The 24113-nt window shown below is 39.0% G+C and overlaps 2 protein-coding genes across 3 annotated transcripts in view; one reads left to right on the top strand and one right to left on the bottom strand.

Annotated features, from left to right (window-relative positions):
- The window catches only part of MPC2 (mitochondrial pyruvate carrier 2), a 29882-nt gene extending 19873 nt beyond the window's left edge, over positions 1 to 10009 (bottom strand). The window contains exon 1 of the mRNA XM_047077058.1: positions 9710 to 10009. Coding sequence (XP_046933014.1) covers positions 9710 to 9818 — 109 coding nt within the window. The 5' untranslated portion in view covers positions 9819 to 10009. The remainder of the gene's footprint in view (positions 1 to 9709) is intronic.
- A 649-nt stretch (positions 10010 to 10658) lies between these two features.
- Positions 10659 to 24113, top strand: part of DCAF6 (DDB1 and CUL4 associated factor 6) — a 134436-nt gene continuing 120981 nt past the window's right edge. For both annotated transcript variants that reach the window (XM_047077057.1, XM_047077056.1), the window contains exon 1: positions 10659 to 10984. In XM_047077057.1, coding sequence (XP_046933013.1) covers positions 10888 to 10984 — 97 coding nt within the window. In that variant the 5' untranslated portion in view covers positions 10659 to 10887. The remainder of the gene's footprint in view (positions 10985 to 24113) is intronic.

Here is a 24113-nt window from a genome sequence, read left to right as displayed (position 1 = left end):
ATTCTATCTCCCCCTCTCTCTGCCTGTGTGCTTGCCTGTACTCACTCACTCTCTCTCTCTCTTTTTTTTTTAATTTTTTAATGTTTATTTATTTTTGAGACAGAGAGAGACAGAGCACGAATGGGGGAGGGGCAGAGAGAGGGAGACACAGAATCGGAAACAGGCTCCGGGCTCCGAGCTGTCAGCACAGAGCCCGACGCGGGGCTCAAACTCATGGACCGTGAAATTATGACCTGAGCCGAAGTCGGCCGCTTAACCGACTGAGCCACCCAGGTGCCCCACTCACTCTCTCTTTCAAAATAAATAAGTAGATACACAAATATTTTTTAAAAATGAGATGATTATATAATTATGATACCTGCAGGGATATAACACCTTAAAATCAAGACAATCAGAAATATAAACAGAGTATCTAGCTAACATTCATTACAATGAATGAAAAATTTGAATAGGTAGAAAATTTGAACTGCTGAAAATATCCTGAATAAAAATCACCTCTTATGAAATTTAATTTGGAGTCCAAGATGAGGGAAATGTGTCCCCACCAAATATAAATGTACATTCTTTTTGACAAAGAATTAACTAATAAGTAATACAATTAAGTAACAATTTAAGTAGAAGTTCACTGGTTGGAAATTAAAAAAGGCCTCAAATGCTGACAATTTGGAAATATTAAGCATTAAAAAAAACCCATATACATTTTATATTTAAAACTATGACTATTTGCAAGTATAACAAAGAAATACAGAGAATAATGGTCATTTTCTCTTTGAGAGTATGGGTTTGTCTCATTTTATTTTTTTAAAGTTTACCTATTTATTTATTTTCAGAGAGAGTGTGAGTGAGTGAGCACGAGTGGGGCGGGCAGAGAGAGCTAGCGAGAGAGAGAATCCCAAGCAGCCTCTGCACTGTCAGTGCAGAGCCCGATGAGGCACTCGAACCTACGAAGCTGTGAGATCATGACCTGAACTGAAACCAAGAGTCAGATGCCCCTGGCCTTGTCTCATTTTAAAAGTGAAATCGATTTTTTTTAAGGTTCAAACTTTCACAGAGGAATTTGAGAAATTCTGCAAGGGAATAGCATAACCAAATATGTGAGACATACGTTTTCAGAATCAGCAAAATTAAAAGGCAACCGACGGAATGGGGGAAGATATTTGCAAATGACATATCAGATAAAGGGTTCAAAATCTATAAAGAACTTATCAAACTCAACACCCAAAAGACAAATAATCCAGTGAAGAAATGGACAAAAGTCATGAATAGACACTTCTCCAAAGAAGACATCAGATGGCTAACAGACACATGAAAAAATGTTCAACCATCACTCATCATCAGGGAAATACAAATCAAAACCACAATGAGATACCACCTCACACCTGTCAGAATGGCTAAAATTAACAACTCAAGCAACAGATAGATGTTGGCAAGGATGTGGAGAAAGAGGATCTCTTTTGCACTGCTGGTGGGAATGCAAACTGGTGTGGCCACTCTGGAAGACAGTATGGAGGTTCCTTAAAAAATTAAAAACAGAACTACTCTATGGCCCAGGAATTGCACTACTAGGTATTTATCCAAGGGATATAGGTGTGCTGTTTCAAAGGGACACAATCGACAACAGCCAAAATATGGAAAGCGCCCAAATGTCCATCGATGGATGAATGGATAAAGAAGATGTGGTATATCTACACAATGGAGTATTCCTCAGCAATCAAAAAGAATGAAATCTTGCTATTTGCAACTACATGAATGGAACTAGAGGGTATCATGCTAAACTAAGCAAAATTAGAGAAAGTCAAATATATGACTTCACTCATATGTGGAACTTAAGATACAAAACAGATGAACACAAGGGAAGGGAAGCAAAAATAATATAACAACAAGGAGGGGGACATAAGAGACTCTTAAATACAGAGAACAAACAGGGTTGCTTGGAGGGGTTGTGGGGGGGGGGATGGGCTAAATGGGTAAGGGGCATTACGGAGGACATTTGTTGGGGTGAGTACTGGGTGTTATACATAGGGGATGAATCACTGGAATCTACTCCTGAAATCATTAAAGCACTATATGCTCACTAACTTGAATGTAAATTTAAAAAAATGAATTAAGGGGCGCCTGGGTGGCGCAGTCGGTTAAGCGTCCGACTTCAGCCAGGTCACGATCTCGCGGTCCGTGAGTTCGAGCCCCGCGTCGGGCTCTGGGCTGATGGCTCAGAGCCTGGAGCCTGTTTCTGATTCTGTGTCTCCCTCTCTCTCTGCCCCTCCCCCGTTCATGCTCTGTCTCTCTCTGTCCCAAAAATAAACGTTGAAAAAAAAAATTAAAAAAAAAAAATAAAATAAAATAAAAAAATGAATTAAGAAAAATAAAAATAAAAAATAAAAAAAGAGACATATTTTCAAACAATAAATCTAGTTGTCTTGATAAATTTTGATGAACCTGTTAATAAACTAATGACATAAATTTACTTCCTAATTTCCTTATCTGAGAGGAATTACTGTTAATGAAATATGATATAAACTCTACCCAGAAAGTGTGTCATTTATTTTATGTATAATTCTCCCTAGGAAAACCTTCCTTCTTGGAATAAATAACTTTACACACATGCAAAGATACACAGATACAAATATTGAATTGAGATGCTCTCTATGTCCCAATGTGAAAAATAAAGGTTCTTATTCAATGTTTTCACTACCTTTTCCTGTCCCTTTCACATCATTTCTCTATGGTTTGCTGCTTTGCAACATTCCTCAACATTCTTCTAAGTTCCTTATATTAAGCAAATTTGCCCTCATGTGACCAACTACTTACAAATCCTTAGAATTTGTAAAGGTTACTCTTTGACAAAGATATGTACTATCAAAAATCGCTCATTTTATTTGTATTAAAGCTAGCTCTGATTTCACACTGGGCCACCATTTTAGATCCATATAAACTTTATATCTTCCTTAAGGCCTTGGCAACAGCCATCACTCAAATAGCACACAGAATATAAAGGGTATATAATAATTTTTACAATGGCGATTGCAAAGACATCCAGATGGCTAACAGACACATGAAAAGATCCTCAACATCACTCATCATCAGGGAAATATAAATCAAAACCACAATGAGATACCCCCTCATACCTGTCAGAATGGCTAAAGTTAACAACACAAGAAACAACAGGTGTTGGGAGAGGATGCGGAGAAAGGGGAACGCTTTTACACCGTTTGTGAGAATGCAAACCGTGCAGTCACTCTGGAAAACAGTATGGAGATTCTTCAAGAAACTAAAAATAGAAGTACCCTATGATCCAGCAATTGTACTGTTGAAGATTTGCCCAAAGGATACAAAAATGCAGATTTGAAGGGGGTACATGCATCCCAATGTTTATAGCAGCATCATCAACAATACCAAACTAGGCAGAGAGCCCTAATGTTCATCGACAGATGGATAAAGAAAATGTGGTATATATATATACATATATACATACACATAAACACATACACACACACACACACACACACAAACTTGGCCATCAAAAATAATGAAATCTTGCCATTTGCAATGACGTGGATGGAGCTAGAATGTATTATGCTAAGCAAAATAAGTCAATCAGAAAAAGACAAATACCATATGATTTCACTCATGTGGAATTTAAGAGACAAAACAGATGAACATATGGGAAGGGAGGGAAAAAGAACAGAGGGAAACAAACCACAAGAGACTCTTAACCATAAGGGAATGAACTGAGGGTTGATGGAGGGAGATGGGTGGGAGATGGGCTAGATGGGTGGTGGGTACTAAGAAGGGTACTTGTGATGAGCTCTGGGTGTTGCATGCAAGTGATAAATCATTGAATTCTATTCCTGAAATCAATATTGTTGCACTGTATGTTAACTAAAATTAAAAAAAAGAAAAAATAAAAATACCTTCTCTATATAAAGTAAAATAAAAATAAAATAATAAAATAAAATAAAATGCTGATTGAAAACAGGCTTTGGTGCAAGTGCCAAAGTAAAATAACAGGTGAAAAAAACTAGCTAAAATAGTTAACATGCATTTTAGGGTTAATATATTTTAAGTTTACATTATTTGTTCAGTTGCAAAGAAATCAATGACTTTTAGATTTAAAAAGATAGTTGAAATCATCTAGTTCAGGCACTCCTCTTATAAATCAGGTCAACGAAACCCGGAGACATAAAATTAGCTGTGTAAAGTACATAGCACAGCAAGGATTAAAAACCTCTCTAAATCCTAACTTAACAATAATCACATAGTTTTCCCCAATGAAATCTGAGTTTCTTGAAAGCTCTGAAATGAAGGAATGCTCCAGTAAAAATACCAAATTGTAGATTATTACAGCTAAAAAGGACCAGAAAGAAAATCCAAGCCACCTTACTTTATTCGTTTTACATTTACTTATTCTGAGCACGTGCGTGCGTGAGCAGGGGAAAGGCGGGGGGGGGGGGGGGGGGGGAGGGGGAGAGAATCCAAAGCAGGCTCCATGCTGTCAGTGCAGAGCCTGACGCGGGGCTTGATCTCATGAACCTCGAAATCATGACCTGAGCTGAAATCGAGTCAGATACTTAACTAACTGAGCCACCCAGGCGCCCCCAAGCTCCCTTATTTTAATAGGTGAAACAGAAAAGACATTTAGATGTCACGTGATTTGTCTTATACGCTGGTAGTTCCAGATAGAGCAGGGAGCAGAACTGGTCCACTTCTTTCTCCTATGTCATACCATGCCTTGAACATTCTCATACCCTCTTATAACCAAAATTAATATTCTCACATGACTTGGAGGAATCAAAGTATTTCTAGCTTTCCTCAGGGCTTGCTTCTCCTTTGATCTCTCTGTTGAATCAAACTAGGTAAGGCGTAAATAGTCTTGCTTTCGTTAAAATCAGGTGTGTGGACAAAAGTTGTGTTAAAGTGTCAAACGAACGACTACAGCAAGGATTGTTTTCCTTTCATGATTTCTCCTGAGAATATAAAATCTCTGTGGGTAGCGTTTTTTATTTTATTCACTAACATACCCCAAGTGCCAGAGCAGTGCCTAATTTACAGCAGGCCCTCAATAAATACTGAAACATTCAACTTACTTGGTAGCTACTGGTTTAAAGATATCCTATTCTTCGTCAATATCTTACAGTTGTATTTGAAATCCCAACTTGCCATTTTGGTTCTCATTCTTTAATTTTAAGGGTAACAGAGATTATTACTGTAAAAAATAATATATACATCCACATATTTAATGTGTATATAAACATAATATATATTAGATATATATTTAAGAATATAACTATATATTATATATAAGACAAATACACACAATATCATCTAGATATCTAAATATCTATCCTAGACTGGCATTAATATTCTTCAGATAACTGTAGCAAGAAAATAAATTGTTCTAACAGAAATGCTAAAAAAATTGTTGATTCATTACTTTGTGGGCATCTACACTATTTGATTCACGTTTGGCTTTATTTACATGTAATAATACATACTCTGAACTAAGTTGTATTAAACTATCAAGTATAACACCACTTCTCTTAGGGGCGCCTGGGTGGCTCAGTTGGTTAAGCATCTGACTCTTGATTTCGGCTCAGGTCATGATCTTAAGGTTGATGAGATCGAGCCCCATGCCGGGCCCTAGGGTGACAATGAGGAGCCTGCTTGGGATTCTCTCTCTTCCTATCTCTCTCTCTCTCTGCCCCTCCCCCACTCGTGCGCTCTCTCTGTCAAAATAAAGAAATGCACTTACACAAATTAAAATAACATTTCCTTTAATACCTAATTTTTAATTTTTATGATAAAGATAGCCCCTTATGGATACTGCTAACATGGGTTCGTTGTTTAGTATGTTTTTATTTTAAAACGTATTTAGGTCTCTAAGATAAAAAGGAAAAAGGAAGTCTCTTACCTGGGAAAAATACAAATATTATTGTTACTAAGATGTTAAAGTCACTTTCCCTGTGAGACTTCATGTGGAGAATATCATGGAATGCAGAGCAAGATATTTGCAGCTGCAGCACACTAGGCATTGCAACAGATTTCACACAACTATTTTTTCAAAAGTTCTTCCACTTAAGCCAAAATGTAACTCAAGAAAAGCAAAGAAAGCTACGGGGAGATACACAAAATGATAACAGTTCAAATACCTGTTTTATGGGCTGACTTTGTTGGAGCATAGTTTTTATTTTTGTTATTATTATTTTATTTTCCCCAAGTTTTACTGAGATATAATTGGCACATAGCATTGTATTAGTTTAAGATGCACAACATAACGTTTATACTGCAAATTACTACACAATAAGCTTAGTTGACATCCACTGCCTCACTTAGCTACGATTTTTTTCTTGTCGGAAGAATTTTTAAGATCTATTCTTTTAGCAGCTTTCAAATATATAACACAGTATTGTTAACTATAATCACCTGTTGTAGATTATCTCCCCAAAACGTATTTATTTTATAACTGGGAGTTTGTACCTTTAGACCACCTTTTAGGATAATTTTTGGGTTCTTTAGGGCTGTGGTCTCCTAACTACTTTCAAACATATGTCCCTATCATTAAAAAACAAAATTTTTTGAGCACACATCCCCTACATATAGATTGTATGTATTTATGAGAATATATGTAACTTACATACATGCATATATGTACGTATGTTGACTCCACAGAGCTCAGTTGTCTTCTATGCATAACTATATACATCTATACTGACATATTTTTATATAAGATGTGTGGAGAATAGACATTTTAAAAGGATGAAATAATAGAAAGCTTTAATAGAAGTTGTATTGTTTTCTTCTACATTCCAATGTTTCATTTTGTACGTAGCTTGGGACAATTCATCTTATTTTGGAACTCATAAATACAAATGACACTCCTTCACTAATAATGGTTTTTTCCCCCTCAGCTAAACTTTTAAGTAAACATGGGGCAGCATGATTTCAAGGTTATTTCTCTGACAAATACCTGGAGTAGGGCTATGCAGCTGGCTGGTGTAGAGTCACATACTTTCATAGTCAGGAGGTGGTGGCAAAGAGGAACATACCTTATGAGAACTGACCTTGCTAAAACACACATTTGGTTAGAACTCTATTCTTACTCTATGGAGGTAGATCACATTGTGCTAGGAAGAACACATAAGAGAATGATGAAGGCCGCAGGTCTAACTATACTATATATCATTGCGATATAATGATATATAATACATACGACCATATTGTCACTCTAATATAAATCTATATAAAGACATGTTCTTGTTACTATCTGGACTCTGTGCCAGTGATAAAATTAAATTTCAAAACGTTAGAATCCACAATGTATGCTATCCAACTGTTAATATCCTAGCCTTGCATATCATTGTAAAAACCTCCAGTGTGTGATTTTAGTCTAACATTTAAATGAGGATTCAATAACACGCTATTATGCAAAACAGCACACACAAAAAACGTGAATATTCACTCTGATAATTCTTGGAGCAGTAATCAAAGTTGCCTCAGATTTTACTCAGTACTAACGAATCAAGAGTTCTATTTTTCATGCTTCTCCATTTCTACATTTGTGTGCCTACAACTTTTTAATCACCAATGATTTTGCAGTGATAGGTATTCTTTTTTTTTAATATAATGTTTATTTTTGAGTGGGGGGGGCAGGGGCAGACAGAATCCGAAGCAGGCTCCAGGCTCTGAGCTGCCAACACAGAGCCCAACACAGGGCTGGATGGAACTCATGGACTTGGAGATCATGACCTGAGCCAAAGTTGGACGCTTAACGGACTGAGCCACCCAAGCGCCCAACAGACGTACATATTCTTATTGCACGTATTGGTTAAAAGCTTAGATGGGAGGGAACTAACACTTGTTGAGAGTCTAAATGTAAACATTTTGCTAAACGTTTTATAGCCATTATATCATTTAATTTTCACAACAATCCTTAAATGAGAATTATCATCCCCATTTTATCAATCAGAAAAATAAGGCTTCGGGGCTTTAAGGTCAAGGTCACACGGCCAAGCTTTAAACCTACCTGCGTCTGGCTTCAGAGCCTATTCTCCTTCCCTCACACTGAAAAAGAGGTGACAGTAACTGAACTAATCCAAGAATATCAACATGAGATGCACAGTCTACAAATGAAAAGGTAATGTCTCCTGATTCTGAAAGATGACTAAAGTATTTTAAGCGGTAATTATAAGTGTGCTAAAGCCAAGGCCCTGGAAAAGATCACTATAAAACTACCTTCCACTGTATTAGATTGCTCCTCCTCTACCCTGCCCTTATCCTACAGCCCAAATACAAAGCTTAAGAGAGTCCGAGTTGACGCCATAGAATTCAGTTGACTTTAAAGCCTGGATTACTACAGAAGCATTGCTCAACCCTCCCACCCGAAAACCTTTGTCACAAAACACAGCACAATTCCAAAAAAATTGAGTATTAAAAAAACTAAAAGGCAAATAAGCTAAATAAACTTCTGAAAGAATTCTCCTTAAGCTCTCCTTAAAGATCAATGTTATAACGGGTATCATTACTGCAGTAAATCATATACTAACGCATAATATTTACTTCATACTTCAGTATACTAAAGTACACTAACATTATTATACTATTCATTCCATTATCCAACTGGAAATCAGAGCCAGTAATCATCTCAGACTCCAGAGACAGGCTTCCTAGTTCAAATACGAGGGGAAAAGACAACTTTCCTAATGATACCAACTGCAGAGAGATATTTAACTATGAAGGAAAAAAGGATCACTTTTGGGTTGCACTCAATTTACGACACATTTTCTCATTTGCTAAATCTTAGGCTTGAAAGAGACCTCAGCATCTCCAGTTTTAGTTCCCAGTCAAGTATTATTACTGCCCACTTTATAGAAGAGGTAACAAAATTCCAGATCTTCAAGAGTTGGAAGGATCAGCATCTTTCAGTTTCTTAAAGAATTCTTTGTTTTCAACCACAGGAACACTTTTTTTCCAACAGGACAAGTGAGAGCCAACATGTGCGAGGCATTTATGAAGAATGAAACACATGTGTTATCGTTAATTCTTACACTAAGCAGATTTTACAGAAATTAAAATATCTAGGATTTCGCCCAAGGTCACACCTACAGGAAGAGGCACAGCAGACTTAAATCCGGGAATGTGCACACGAAAAAGTCTAGGGAGAGCTTGCTCAGTAATTTCACGTGTAAGGACAGACTTAAACTGAACCTATGCGACGTGGTAGGACACCGACTCTGAAACCCGGGTAACGCATCTGCAGGCCTCTGCCGGCGGGAGCTGAAGGAAGTGTGACCTTTACTCCAAACCCTTCAGTGCGACAAGCCGGCTCTGCTCCGCGTGGGTCAATCTACCGCTACTCTTGGAGGGAAAGAGGAGTGAATGAGAATTTTCGTGGAGGCCCACACCGACTCGTGGCTGCGGAAATGGAGAAGGATAAAATCCAGAGGCCCGGTCCGGGTTTGGGACGCGCCTAAGGGATGGGGTGCAAGAAAGGTCGCGAAGGGCGCTGACTCGAAAATCACAGACTTAGGAAAGACGTGGATAGAGAGAAAGCAAAAAGCAAGGAGGATGGAAAAGTGAGACCGATTCTCTCGAAGGGAAGAGATTGGGGGCTGTGGGTGATGCCTCCAGCGGCAGGGTGTCCGTGGCCTCTAAAGGTCTATTTTCGAGGAAGAAGGAGGGAAGGTCTCGGAGAGAGCTATTCTGGATCTATTACCTGCTGGGTGGTTGTAAATCGGCCTCAATTTCTCCGGCAGCATGAGCTCCACTTTATCGAGGACGCGGTGGTAGGTGGCCCGAAGGCCCCGGACGCCAGCGGCTGACATCTCTGCGGACGAGTGGTCGTGGGCGGCCGAGTGGGGCAGTGGCCGCGTGCTCCTCCCTGGATGACAACGAAGGGCACTCGTCACTTTCTCCTGCCACAGCTCCTCGCGTCCTCCTCTCCCCTAGCGTGCCCTTCCCGCAGCTCCGCCTGCCCCGCTGCGAACCGCCGAGTGGCCGGGGCCCAGAAAAGACCAAGGGGGCGGAGGCTTTGCGACGGCCCGCCCCGGGTCCGCCTACCTTCCCCCCGGGCGCGGGAAGGAGGAGGAGTCATGGCAACAGGTGCCAGAAGGACTGCCTCACCAAACCAACCCAGCGCCCTGGCGGCAGCGCGCTTGCGCAAGCCGAGCTGCCCACTGTGATTGGCCTGCCCCACGGTGCGGGCGGGGCCCAGCGCGAACCTCTAATTTCTCCTTCCTGCCCTCGAGGCCATGTTGGAGAAGGGAAAGTGAAGCTGCACCGGCTCTAGTCCCCTTTCACTCTGATTAAGAAGGCCCGTAGTTAAAATGGGCTTTTTGGGCCTTCAGTGCCCCGACTAAAGATGACGCCGCACAATGCTCTTGCTTCGTTTGGAATGAGACTCGTGACTGAGACCCTTCACATCTCATCTTCTTCTCTCTCAATTCCTCACTTTTCCATAAGAGTCAAGGATTTGGCTGCAGGGCCCCGAACCCATTTTCCTAGGGTGAGGGCAGCCGTGGCGCACACGGGCCTCAGTCCCGGGGGTGGTCGTCATCTCGCGAGAAAGGCTTGGAGGGGAGGGTGTTGAGAACGAGGAGAGGGAGGAGTCGCGGCCGCCTCCGCCTCCTCCTGTTGGAGGGGGGCCGAGGGAGGGGACTGTTGCTGATCTCTGGATGTTCTGGGTAGTCTGAGGAGGAGAGTATGAGGCGAGCTCCGGCCCGGGCGCGGCCGGGCTTCGGGGGCGAGGGCGCCGCCGCCATCTAACTCGCTGCGCTCGCGAGGCCCGGCGCGCGGATGGTGCTGGTGCGGCTCGGGTGTTGATCCGCGTGTCCCCTCCCCCTCCTCCCCTCCCCCACGCGGTGGTCTCCCCTCCTACCCCGGCCCGGCAGAGCCATGTCTCGGGGTGGCTCCTGCCCACACCTGTTGTGGGACGTGAGGAAAAGGTCCCTCGGGCTGGAGGACCCGTCCCGGCTGCGGAGCCGCTACCTGGGTGAGCGGGGGCCCGGGGGCGGAGGCGCTGAGGTCGCCGCCCAGAGGTGGGGGAGGGGGCCGCGCCGCCGGGGCTGTTGGAGGTGGGACAGCGCCTCGGCAGGGGCGCCCCGGAGACTCTGGGGTGCTGGGTGGACGTTGGCCGACGGACCCCTTGCCGGTGTCCTCCCACGGCCAAGTCCCCCTTTGCATGCTGCCAGCCGCCGCCCTTGTTGGGTTTTCCTCGGGGGGCTTAATGGGGGGGGGGCAGACGGCACTGGCCCGGAAAGGTGTTGGGGGTCGCTTGTGGAGTGGGATTGGGGAGAAGATTTGCCGAACCTCCCGGAGCTGCTTCGTTTCGAGCCAAAGTTGGCGCTTGTGCTCTTCCCCAGCGCTCTCCCCGCTCCGCCGAAGGACTAAGTTTTTGTTGACAGCCTTCTCCCTTCCAGTCCTCGGAGGGTTTGGGTGTCGGCGGTGACCACCTTCGGGGACTTCACGCTCCAGACGGACTCCGCGTAAACTGTCCTGCGGCTCGGAGCCAAAACCTAAAAGTGATAGCTGAGCTCTCCCCACCCCCGCGCGCTTTCCCTGTTCCACTGTGTGCTGTTCAGTTCGTTTTGACCGCTTTAAGGAGGTGTAGGGTTTCACGTTCCTATTCCCACCCCTGTAAAACACACTTGGCATTTACTGTTTCTTAGTTAAGCTTTCTAAAAACAACCTTCAATACTTGAGGGAACAGCATGCCGCTTTTTTCGTTTTGTGGTTTTGTGAGGATTCTGGGTCAAGCCGAGCTAGCTGAAAAAGTCCAGTAAGGTGGACGTATTTCTAGGAAGGGGCTTTTTTCTTCTGCAGTCTTGCAGCACGTGTTAGTCTTTTTTTTTATTTGAAGATAAGACATCATCTAAAACTTTTTTTCTTTCCGGTTTTGTCACTTTTTGCCAGGCAAGTATTCGGTGATGGCATTTGGTGTTGCCTTCAAATCATCTTTTGGAAAATGAAATCTTACACCTAACGGTTCTGGTTTGTAAATTATTTGAGAGCACTGAGCAAGCTTTTTTTTTTTTCATTCTTGTTATTTAGTGTTTCAAGTGACATCTGAGTACATTCTTGTACAGACTTAATAAAAATGAAACAGAAATTCCTGATTCCCTCCCATTCCAGGTTCACACACACACACATACACACACACTCTCACACTCTTAGAGGTGACAGTTATCTGTTTCTTGAATATTCCTGCAGACTTTTTTCTTTGCATTTTTGCAAGCGCTTATGTACATATGGAAATGCTATAGTTTTGTGTGGTGTGTGTGTGTGTGTGTGTGTGTGTGTGTGTTTGAATCCTGCATATATGGTGTCATCTTGTAAACATTGTTTTGCAATTTGCTTTTTCTACACTCCCTCTTGGAGATCTTTCCAGGCAGTAAAAATAGACCTATTCAGTCTTTTAAACTATTGCATAGTATTTAACTGTATGATGGTACTGTAATCCACTCAGACCTTTCCTCTGGAAATGAACCTCGGCTGTTACAAAAGCGCCGCAGTGAATATCCTTGTACTTGCTTGTTGTGCATTTGTTGTAGGATAGGGACCTAGAGTGGTGATTGTCTTAAAATTAAACACAGTAGACAGTGTGTTTTTTAATCATTAACCTAAAAAGATGTGCAGTATTTTAATATTTATTTGTTGAAAAAGAACTTAATTTTAGCTTGATAAAACAAACTTTAACACTGCGTTCTGCGGGAATAAATTTGTTTGGTCCTGTATTACTTGGACTGTTTAAGTACTGATCTATATAGGTTTATGTATTCATGTTTTCTTTTGGTTCAGTTCGTTCAGCTGTATCTATGACAGTCAGTTAAAATATGAATCTATACATTTCCTTTTTCCCCTCCTCCTGTAACTCCCTAATGGGAACAGAATTTGCATTGGGTAGAGGGGAATTGAAAAGCAAGAATCCACGACTTAAGTAGAAATTCCAAATCATAGATTTTCAGATATCAGTGTATATATATATAGGCAGTTCCTTATCTTAAATAATATTTTAAATGTGATAATAACATATGCTTTATAAATAGCATATTCTTGAACAGCATCCTTTAAATGTGGTTTTCTAAGTATTTGAAAATGACTTGTAAAGTAATTTCTTGGTCTCAGTAGACCTTCTTTACACCGTTTATGTAATTCTTCTATACCCCAGTGCTAAATCTTGGCATAGCATTCAGGAAATAGTAAAATCCTCATTAGTAGTGACTGAATTAATGAGTTTCTTAAAAATAATATTTTGAAGTACTCCTACAAAGTCTTTATAAAGCCTAAGTTAAAGAATGTAGAAGGTGGGGGTACCTGGGTTAAGGTTAGGTGTCCAACTCTTGGTTTCGGCAAAGGTCATTATCTTACGGTTTGTGAGCTGTGTGCTGACAGCTCGGAGCCTGCTTGGGTTCTCTCTCTCCTCTCTGCCCTCCCTCTCTCGTTTTTCTCTCTCTCTCTCTCTCTCTCTCTCTCAACTTTTTTCTTTTTGAGACTTCAAACATTTTGATTGTTTATAGTATTGTAGGTTATTTTTCCAGTTTATTTCCATTATTTGTATTTTTCATAATGAATTACTGCTAAATAAATAATTCACAGATAGAATTGACAGATTTTTCTTGTAATGTTTACATTTCAAATTATTTCACCATAGTCTGTGTTTTTCCAGGCTTTGTAGGTGATTTTAAATTTGATTAATTACTTATTTTCCTCCTACCAAAGAAAACTGCAGTTCATAAAACATCTTTTTATATTGTGGGAATGAAGATAAATAATTTGTTATATGTTATTTAGGTGAAAAATACATATGTTCACTTAACCCCGAAATTCACAAGATTTCATCGGGATTCAGAGGCCAGGCCAGCTATTGTCATCTTTATGGGCCTGATCTAAATGTCAGTGTAGGATTTATTTTTTTTAAAGAGTGATTTACAAAGTCCAGAGTCAGAAACACCTGTAGATTTAAATGTTTGTTTCTCAAGATACGGTAGTGCTTTTGGGATTCAGTGATTATTGTGATAACTTATTGGTCACAAGTTTTATATATATACACACATAGCGTTATAAAGATAAACATTGCTTATAAAAGAAGCTATCATTTCTGTACATTTCCTCTTTCTATTCATATTTCTCTCATTTTAAATGGACTTGTCCACATTTGAATTTTTACTTTCTAACCTTTCTACTTTAATTGACAAAAGAGTGAAAGAACTTTTCAAGGGAGTTGTGTGCCATAATGTATAGTATGTTTCATATAAAATGCTTAAGCTATGATTAGGCAGTGTCTTGGTCAGTTTAGGCTGCTCTGACAAAATAACATAAACTAAGTAGCTTTATAAACAACAGAAATTTATGTCTCACAGCGTTGGAGGCTGGAAGGCCGAGAGTAGGATGCCTACATCATGATCTCAGTCTGCTAAGGAGGGCCTGCTTCCTGATTCATATAGCATTCTTTTCATTGTAACCACACTGGGCAGAAGCAGGGTCTCTTTTAGAAGGGCACTAATCCTAATCTGATCACCTCTCCAAGATCCCACCTCCTAATGCTAATCACTTTAGGGGTTAGGATTTCAACATAGGAATCTTGAAGAGACCCAACCATTCAGACTATAGCAGGCAGCAAATGACAACTTTGTTTGTTTTTAAAGGTTTATTTTTGAGAGAGAAAAAGAGAGCACAAGCAGGGGAGGGGCAGAGAGAGGGGGACAGAGGATCGGAAGCAGGCTCCATGCTGACAGCAGCAGGCCTGATGTGGGGCTCGAACTCAGGAACTTCAGACCTCAGATCATGACCTGAGCCAAAGTCAGACGCTCAGCCAACTGAGCCACCCCGGTACCTTCCTATGACAACTTTATAGTGGAGTTTGAAATTTCTATTTGTGAGGGGATTAGGAAATCTGTGTTTTTGGAATATCATTGGAGTCATATATATTGAAATGGATAATTTTTGCATTTAGATTCTTCTTTAGCATATTCTGAATACATCTGCGTTACCCAGTTCTTCATAATGTATTGCCAAGTTACAATATGTTATATGAGTCAATAAATTCTGACTTTTGCTTCCTTGTTAGCTACTGGGGAAAAGTTAGTGGAATCTTCGTATTTTGTCTCTTTAGTTTTGAAACCTCAATGCAAATTGAAAGATGTCTGATTTTAGTGGTGAAAAATGACTGTCAAATATGACAAATGCATGTAATAGAATGTGCTGATGATTCCTGAAGATAAGACCACCAAAGACATATCAATCATAGCAGCTGCAGACAGATTTGAATGGCTCTACTGTGGATTTCATTCTTCCTGGGTATAGGATGAGAATGCTTAGAAGGGATAGGAGCTGCTGGTAGCACAGAGTTTGTATTATAGGCATGTTCTAGGTCAGTGTTTCTAAAATGTTTGACCATGATCCACAGTAAAAATACATTTACATGGCAACTTGTGGTATACACATGCAATTAAAATAAAAGATTCTCCAAGTGGTGGTTAGCCTTACTATTTTCTGTTCTGTATCATGCTAGAAATTGTGGTGTTGATGTGGTAGAATATTTACTGATACATCTTGGCTTGAGGTTTGCAAAACTTTACTAAATGGTTTATATTTTTAATAATTGTAATTGAGTGTCATTGATGTCAAGGTTAGGGTGGGTGGGTTTCAAGTACTTGCAGCAGATTAAAAAAAATTCTTTTAACACTGCTCATGGCTAATAAAGAATATATAAATGATGAAACCTTGTTTACTCCTTGGGAAAAATAACTAGAGTAGGACCCTTTTAAATCCTTATTTCTTGGGTAGTAACCTGCAATAGGATTGCTGAGTTGTGTAAGTGTATTTAACTTTGCAAGAAATTGCCAGACTGCTTTCCAAAATAGTTGTACCATGCTGCATTCCCACAGCACTTGGCATTGGGAGTCTTCCTAATTTTAGCCTCTCTAGGTATGTAGGTATAATGGTATCGTTATCATTTTAATTTGCATTTGATTTATTCCTAATGATTAATGATGTTGAGTATCTTTTCATGGCTTATTTGCCATCTGTATACTTTGGTTAAATGTTCAGATTTACCTTCTTACTATTGTAAGAATTCTCTGTATAGTCTTGATACAAGTTCTTAATCAGATACGTATTTTGCAAATATTTTTCTCCCAGTTTGTCTTCTCTTTTCTTTTTCCTAACAGGGTCTTTTATACTTCATGCTTTCTGTGTCCTATTTAAGAATCTTTACCTAATCCAACATCACAAAGATTTATACATTTTTTTTCCTAGAAGTTTTCTCTTTTTAATTCTTATATTTAGGTCTGTGAACAATTTTGAGTTAATTTTTATCTGCGCTGTGAGGTAAGGGTCCACTTTCATTTCTTTGTATGAATGCGCAGTTGTTCCGGCATCATCTGTGAAAAGACAGTCTTTCCCATTTGTTGAGAATTAGTTGGCCATATATGTAAATTCATTTCTCTGTGATGTTCCATCGATCTAGCTGTCTTTATAGCAGTACATCATGTCTTTATAGTGAATATTGAAATCAGCCAGGGCAATATTTTGAACTTAGTTCTTTTCATACAAAATTATTTTGGCTATTTTGGGTTCTCTTCATGCTCATATAATTTTTTTTTTTTTAAGTAAACTCTACCCCCCATTGTGGAGCTTGAACTCATGACCCTGAGATCAAGAGTCACATGCTCTACAGATTAAGCTTCAGGTGCTTAATCAGGTGCTCCTCATTCCCATATAAATTTTGAATCAGTTTGTCAGTTTCTACAAAAACTATTGGGGTTTTGCCTGGTATCATATTGAATCTATATGTTATTTTAGAGAGAACTGTAGTCTTTACAATATTGAATGTTCAATCCATGATAGTCCTTTTTGTCTCCAGTTATTTAGGTTTTCTTTCATTTCTTTAATGTTTTCTATTTTTCAGTGCACAATTTTACACATATTTTTGTTATATTTATCCCTGTAACATAATGTTTTAAATACTATTTTAAATGGTATTAATTTTTAATTTCAGTATCCAGTCGTTCATCATGGACATATTGAAATGCAGTTGATTTTTTTTTTTTATTGGCCTTGCATCCTACCAACTTTACTAGACCTACTCATTCCTCCCCCTCTTCTTCTTCTTCTTTTTTTTTATTAAATTAAACTCCACCCTTAACTTGGGGCTTGAATTTACAGCCCCAACCCAAATCAGGATTCACGTGCTCTAGCAACTGAGCCAGCCAAGTGCCCCAATTACTTCCTATAATTTTTTTTTCCAAATTTGTAGGATTTTTACATAGAGGATTATGTCTCTGCATATTAAAACAGTTTTATTTCTTCCTTTTTCACCTGTATTCCTTTTTTCTTCTTTTTTTCCTTTTTCTTACTTAATTGCACTGGCCAGGATTGCAATAGAATCTGAATGGAAGTACTGAGAGTAGACATCCTTGCCTCATTCCTCATCTTGGAAAACATTTCAGATTTTCACTATTAAGTATCTTACTGACCATATGTTTTTTGTAGACACTCTTTGAAGAAATGTCCTTCTCTTCTTAGGTTGCTGAGAATGTTTGTCATGACTGGCTGTTGAATTTTGTCAAGGTTTTTTTCCTATATCTCTTAAGTTGATTATATGATTTCTCTTTCATTGATTCTGTTAATTTGGTATATTAGCATATTAAATGATTTTTTTAATGTTGAACTAATATTCAATTCCTGGGCTAGTCCTACTTGGTTATGATAAATTATCCTTTATATGTTGCTGGCTTGAGTTTTGGTAGGAATTTTGTGTCTATGCTCATAAAATTTAGCTTATAGTTTTCTTATAAGTTACAAGCTTATAATTATAGCTTATAGTTATATTTTTACTTGTTTTGGTATAAGGATAATGTTGGCCTTATAAATGAGTTGAATGTATTCTCTTTTTCTAAAGAGGTTATATAGAATTGAAATTACCTTTTTCTTGAACGTTTGATAGATTTCATTGTTGAAGACCTCAGAGCTTGGAGTTCTCTCTGTGGGAAGGTTTTGTTTGTTTGTTTGTTTGTTTGTTTGTTTTTTAACTTTTCTTTTTTTTTTTTTTAACTTGGTACTTTCCTTAACTTTTTATTTTGAGGCAGTTGTAGGTTCATATACAATTGTTAGAAATAATTTGGGGAGATCTCATATACCCTTCAACCAATACTGCCAATGAATGGTAACATCTTATACAACTATATGATAATATCACAACTAGGAAATTGACATAGATAGATAAAGCCATGAACCTTATTCAGATTTCCCCAATTATATGTGTACTTATTTGTGTGTGTGTATGTATTCTGTGCATTTTGAACATTAATTTTAATTAATTTTAATAGATTAACATGGTCACCACCACAATTAAGATAGGGAATAATTCCATGACAACGTTCCTTTGTGATATCCTTTTATAGTCACTGCTATATCCCTTTCTCCCTACTGCTAACCTCTGGCAACTAGTAATCTGCTTTTCATCTCTATAATTTTGTCAATTCAAAAATTGTTATTTATATTAAATTGTTATTTGTATTATATAAATAACATGTATGTTAACATAAAAAACAGCATGTAATCTTTCGAGACTGGCTTTTTTCACTCAGTGTATTTCCCTTAACATTCATCTAAATTGTTGTATTAATAGTTTATTTGTTTTTACTGTTTATTAGTATTTCGTGATATGGTTATATGGTTATTTAACCATTTACCTGTTGAAGATATTTGGATTGTTTCCGTTTTTGACTGTTAAGTATAAAACTGTTATGAACATGCAGTTTCATATAAACATAAGTTTTCATCTTTTGGGGATAAATGTCTAAGAATTGCAATTACTGGATTGTATGGTAAGCACATTGTTTAATTTTGTAAGCAACTGCTATACTCTTTCAGGTATTACTATACTATTTTCCATTCCCATCAGCTCTGCATCATCACCAGCAGGAGTGTTATCACTATTTTTATTTCTAATTATATAGTGATAACTCATGGTTTTAATTTACATTTCTCTAATGGCTAATTTTGAGCATCTTTTTACGTACTTATTTGCCATCTTTATATTTTCAGTGAAATGTCCCTTTATGTTTTTTTGCTCATTTTTTGTTTGGTTTATTAATTGTTTTTTACTGTTGAGTTTTGGGATTTATTTATATAATTTAGGTACTAGTCTTTTGTCAGGTGTGCAGTTTGCATATATTTTCTCCCAGTCTATAGCTTGTTTTTTCATTCTTTTTGTAGGGTCTTCTGCAGAATAAAGGTTTTTAACTTCAGTGAGGTCCAATTTATCAATTTTTCCTTTTATGGATTATGCTTTTGGTATCCTGTCTGAGAACTCTTAACCTATCCCTAGGTCCTAAAGATTGTCTCCTAGGTTTTTTTCCTAAAATTGTATTTGTCTGGGGTCCATTTTGTGTTAAGTTTTGTATGATGTGTGTGGTTTAGCATGAAGTTCATTTTTGTGTCTGTGGATGTCATCTTGATCTAGCACCATTTGTTGAAAAGGCTGTATTTCCCCATTCAGTTACTTTTGCGCCTTTATTTTAGAAATCAGTCGGGCATTTTATGTGGACCTGGTTCTGTGTTCTTTGTTCTCTGTCACTGATCTGTGTGTGTGTTCTTCTGTAAATAATACCACACTGTCTTGCTTATTGTAGCTATATAGTAAGTTTTAACATCAAATTGAGTGATCTTTTCCCTCCTTAGTTTGTCTTTTTCAAAATTGTTTTGGCTATTCTATATCTTGTGCCTTTCCATATGAATCGTAGGACAAGCTTGTCCATACCCCAAATTACTGAGATTTTGATAGGAATTGCATTAGATTTATATATCAATTAGGGAAGAACTGACGTCTTTCACTGTGTTGATTCTTCTGATCCATAAACATGGTACACTCTGTTTAAGTTGTTGGTGTCTTTCATCAGCGTTTTGTAATGATCAGGATACATTATATTTATTTTTTATATTTATGTCTAAATATTTAATTTTTTTTGGAGCAATTACAAATGGTTTTGTGTTTTAAGTTCAACTTTCACACGTTCATTGTTAATATATAAAAATGCAACTTTGTGTATCTGCAGATCTTGTACCCTGTGATCTTGCTGAACTCACTTATAGTTCTAGGATTTTGGGGGGGTATAATCTTGGGAACTTTTTACGTGCAAAATCATGTCATCTTCCAATTGGGTCTGTTTTATTTCTTCCTTTCCAATATGTATGTCTTTTTTTTTTTTTTTTTCTTGCAATATCACATTGGCTAAAACTTCCAGTACAGGCATATCTTGTTTTATTGTGCTTCATTTTACTGCACTTTGCAGATACTGCGTTTTTTACAGATTGAAAGTTTGTGGCAACCCTGCATGGAGCACCTGTTTTCCAATAGCATTTGCTCACTTTGTGTCTCTGTGTCACATTTTGTGACACAGAATTTGTAAGAATTTGTAATTCTTACAATATTTCAAACTTTTTTCATTATTATCATTGTTACATTGATCTGTGATCAGTAATCTTTGATGTTAATATTGTCATTGTTTTGGGGCCCCACAAACTGTGCCCATATAAGACAGTGGACTTAATCGATAAGTGTTGTGTGTGTTGTGACTGTTCCACTGACCAGCTTTCCCTGTGTCTCCCTCTTTTTGGGTCTACCTACTCCCTGAGAACAATATTGAAATCAGGCCAATTAATAATTCTGCCATGTTCCTTTCAAGTGAAAGAAAGAGTTGTGTATCTACTTTTTTTTTAAATGTTTATTTTTGAGAGAGAGAGAGAGACACAGAGCGTGAGTGGGGGAGGGGCAGAGAGAGAGAGGGAGACACAGAATCCAAAGCAGGCTCCAGGCTCTGAGCTGTCAGCACAGAGCCCGATGTGGGGCTGGAACCCAGGAACTGTGAGATCGTGACCTGAGTCGAAGTCGGCACTTAACCAACTGAGCCACCCAGGAGCGCCTGCATATTTCACTTTAAATTAAAAGCTAGAGGGGTGCCTGGGTGGCTCAGTCGGTTAAGCGTCCGACTTCCACTCAGGTCACGATCTCGCGGTCCGTGAGTTCGAGCCCCGCGTCGGGCTCTGTGCTGACAGCTCGGAGACTGGAGCCTGTTTCGGATTCTGTGTCTCCCTCTCTGACCCTCCCCCGTTCATGCTTGGTCTCTCTCTGTCTCAAAAATAAATAAACGTTAAAAAAAATTAAAAAAAAAAAAAGAAAACAGGCTGAAAAGTGGCCTTTTTGTGCCAAACAGTAGCTAAGTTGTGAATGCAAAAGAAAATTTCTTGGAGGAAATTAAAAGTGATATTCCAGTGAACACGTGATGGATAAGAAAGTGAAACAGCCTTATTGCTGATATGGGGAAAGTTTTAGTGATCAGCATTGAAGATGAAACAGTCGCAACTTTCCCTTAAGCCAAATCCTAATTCAGAGCAAGGCCCTAATAACATTCTTCTCTTCAACTGCGTAAGGGGTGAGGGAGGTAAGAAACCTGAAAAAGAAAAGTTTGAAGCTAACAGAGTTTTTGTTCATGAGGTTTAAGAGAAAGATGCCATCGCCATAGCATACAAGTGCAGGGTGATGTGGCAAGTGCCGATGTAGAAACTGCAGCATGTTATCCAGAAGTTCTAGCACGATGGTGGCTATAGTAAATAACAGACTCTCAGTGTAGATAAAACAGCCTTCTATTGAATAGTTTTCTATAAGAAGATGCCATCCAGGACTTTCATATTTAAAGAGGAGAAGTCAATACCTGGCTTTAAGGCTTCAAAGGACAGGGTGACTATCTTGTTAGGGGCTAATACAGCTGGTGACTTTAAGTTGAAGCCAGTGCTCATTTACCATTTTGAAAATCTTAGGCCCCTAAAGATTGTGTTAAGTCTACTTTATCTGTGCTTCAGCCTGAATGATAGCATTCCGTTTACAATATGGTTACTGAATGTTTTAAGCCCACTGTTGAGACCTATTGCTCAGAAAAAAAAGATACCTTTCAAAATAGTTCTGCTCATTGACAATGCACCTGGTCATTCAAGAGTTCTGATGAGTGTTTTCATGCCTGCTAACACAACATCCATTTTAAGCCCTTAGATCCAGGAGTCATTTTGACTTTCATGTCTTACTATTTAAGAGTTGCATTTTGTAAGGCCATAGTTGCCGTAGATTGTGATTCCTCTGTTGGATCTGGGCAAAGTAAATTGAGAATCTTCTGGAATGGATTCCCTATTTTAGATGCCATTAAGAATTTTTGAAAAAATTAAGAATTTTTGATTTATGGGAAGGGATCAAAATATCAACATGAACAGGAGTTTGGCACAAGTTGATTCTAATCCTTATGGATGACTTGGAGGGGTTAAACACTTCAGTGGAGAAAGTAATTGCAGATGTGGTGGAAATAGCAAGAGAACTAGAATAAGTGGAGCCTGAAGATAGGATGAATTGTTGCAATCACAGGATTTGAGTGGATGAGGAGTTGCTTCTTATGGGTGAGCAAAGAAACTGTTTCTTGAGATGGAATCTGCCGGTGAAGGTGCTGTGGAGATTGTTGAAATGACAACCAAGTATTTAGAATATTATTACATAAACTTACATAAACTTATTATTACATACACTCCTAGGCCTAGTTGCTGCTCATTCCAAGAAGGTGAGCTAGCAGATACACAACAACACGTATAAGCAGCATGAGCTTTGCTCCAACCTTCTGAGTGCAAAGTCAGTATGGCTGTAATTGTACTTCATTCATCAGTCTTGTGCAAAAATGGCTGGTGATTCATCCTAAGGCAACATCTACAGGGAAGGGATTCTGGGAAGGTAGTTCAGTGTGAGTTGACACATTTCAGTGCCACCACACTTCGTATTGATTATTTATCAGATGGGAGGGGGTTTCCTGCCCTTCCCTGAAGGATAGGCAGTGTCTGCTTTTATCCTTTTCTCAGGGCAGTTGCCCTTTGCCTGAAATGATGGTGAGGGTTTCCTGCCTCTCTCACCAGTAGTAGACATTTACTGAGGCCATTTTTAGCTTGGGTTTCTGCAGTGGCTTGCAGCTTTTGTTTCCCCTGAGAGAATGGCCTGAAACGTGAGTGGGGTTTCATGCCTGTGTCCTGCCAGAGAGGGACTCTTTCTGGTCTCCTGCCCTGTTTCCAGTGTTTCTTGCAAGTTCTTGGTGGAAGCTAACAGAAAAGAGCCGGTGACCGAATGAGGACTTTGCCTGTGTCTAGGATCTCAGAGATTCAGCCATCTTGTTAGCCCACCGTTGGCCTTAAAGCATTTGTTTGCATCTCACAGTGTTCTCCTTCTGCACTTTGATGGCAGCTGCCTCTTTGTCCTGTGCTCTGTCCAAGATGAAACCGTTCTGTGTTCTGTCTCACCTCAAAGGAGTTTTGTCACCCTTTGATTTTCAGTTCTCCTGGTTATCTGGTAAGATGCCATGGGGACCAAAGAAGAAGATTATTTCAAGAAGATGGCGTCAGCTGTGACAGATAATACTATGAGGTCATGAAAAATGTGTCTTAAAAGGGCCCACTGGATTTACTGATGACCTATGATTTCTAAGAACAAAACCAATGGAGAGGAGGGGGCAAGGGACAGTGCAGGGGAAAGAAGAGCTGACAGTGAGCTAGGGAAGGCGGCATGTGGAGATGACCAGGAAGTCTGGCTTTAAAGACAAAGTAGTTCAAAGGGACAATAGAATGAAGTAAAGTGAAAAATTTTGTTAAAATGCTTTTCCATCTCTGCTGTTCAGTATCACCAGCCTTACTGTTTTTCTTTAATCAGCTGAACTTACCTCAACTCCTAAATGAGGTCATTTTTGAAAAATGATTTTCTCTCTTTTCAGGCAGTATTAACTTGGAACAATCCCACCTGTGTATAGGGAGAGAACTCATTTTAAGTGTAGAGCATATCAGCAGGTCCACAAGTTTTGAGAATGCTAATTAATTTGCTCCTGACAATAAATGTGTACCCATCAAATGTAAAACTTCTACAAATGTAACGTAAACTAAGGCTCTGAGAAGTTAGGTTTTGCCCAGCTTATTCATAGTATGTTCCAAGTAGGTATTTAAACCTGGTCTAACACTTATTTCAAGCATCTCACGGTCTACTAAGGGAGATAGGTATGTGAATAAGTAAGTTGCAAAGCTGTTTAGTAAGTTATATAACCATT

This window comes from Lynx rufus, unplaced genomic scaffold, assembly GCF_022079265.1.
Source record: "Lynx rufus isolate CCGP_SWC_20201006 ecotype Redwood Valley unplaced genomic scaffold, mLynRuf1.p SCAF_15, whole genome shotgun sequence".
Classification (NCBI taxonomy): Eukaryota; Metazoa; Chordata; class Mammalia; order Carnivora; family Felidae; genus Lynx; species Lynx rufus.
Note: the sequence above shows the minus strand (reverse complement) of the source record. Positions and strands in the feature narration are given on the sequence as shown.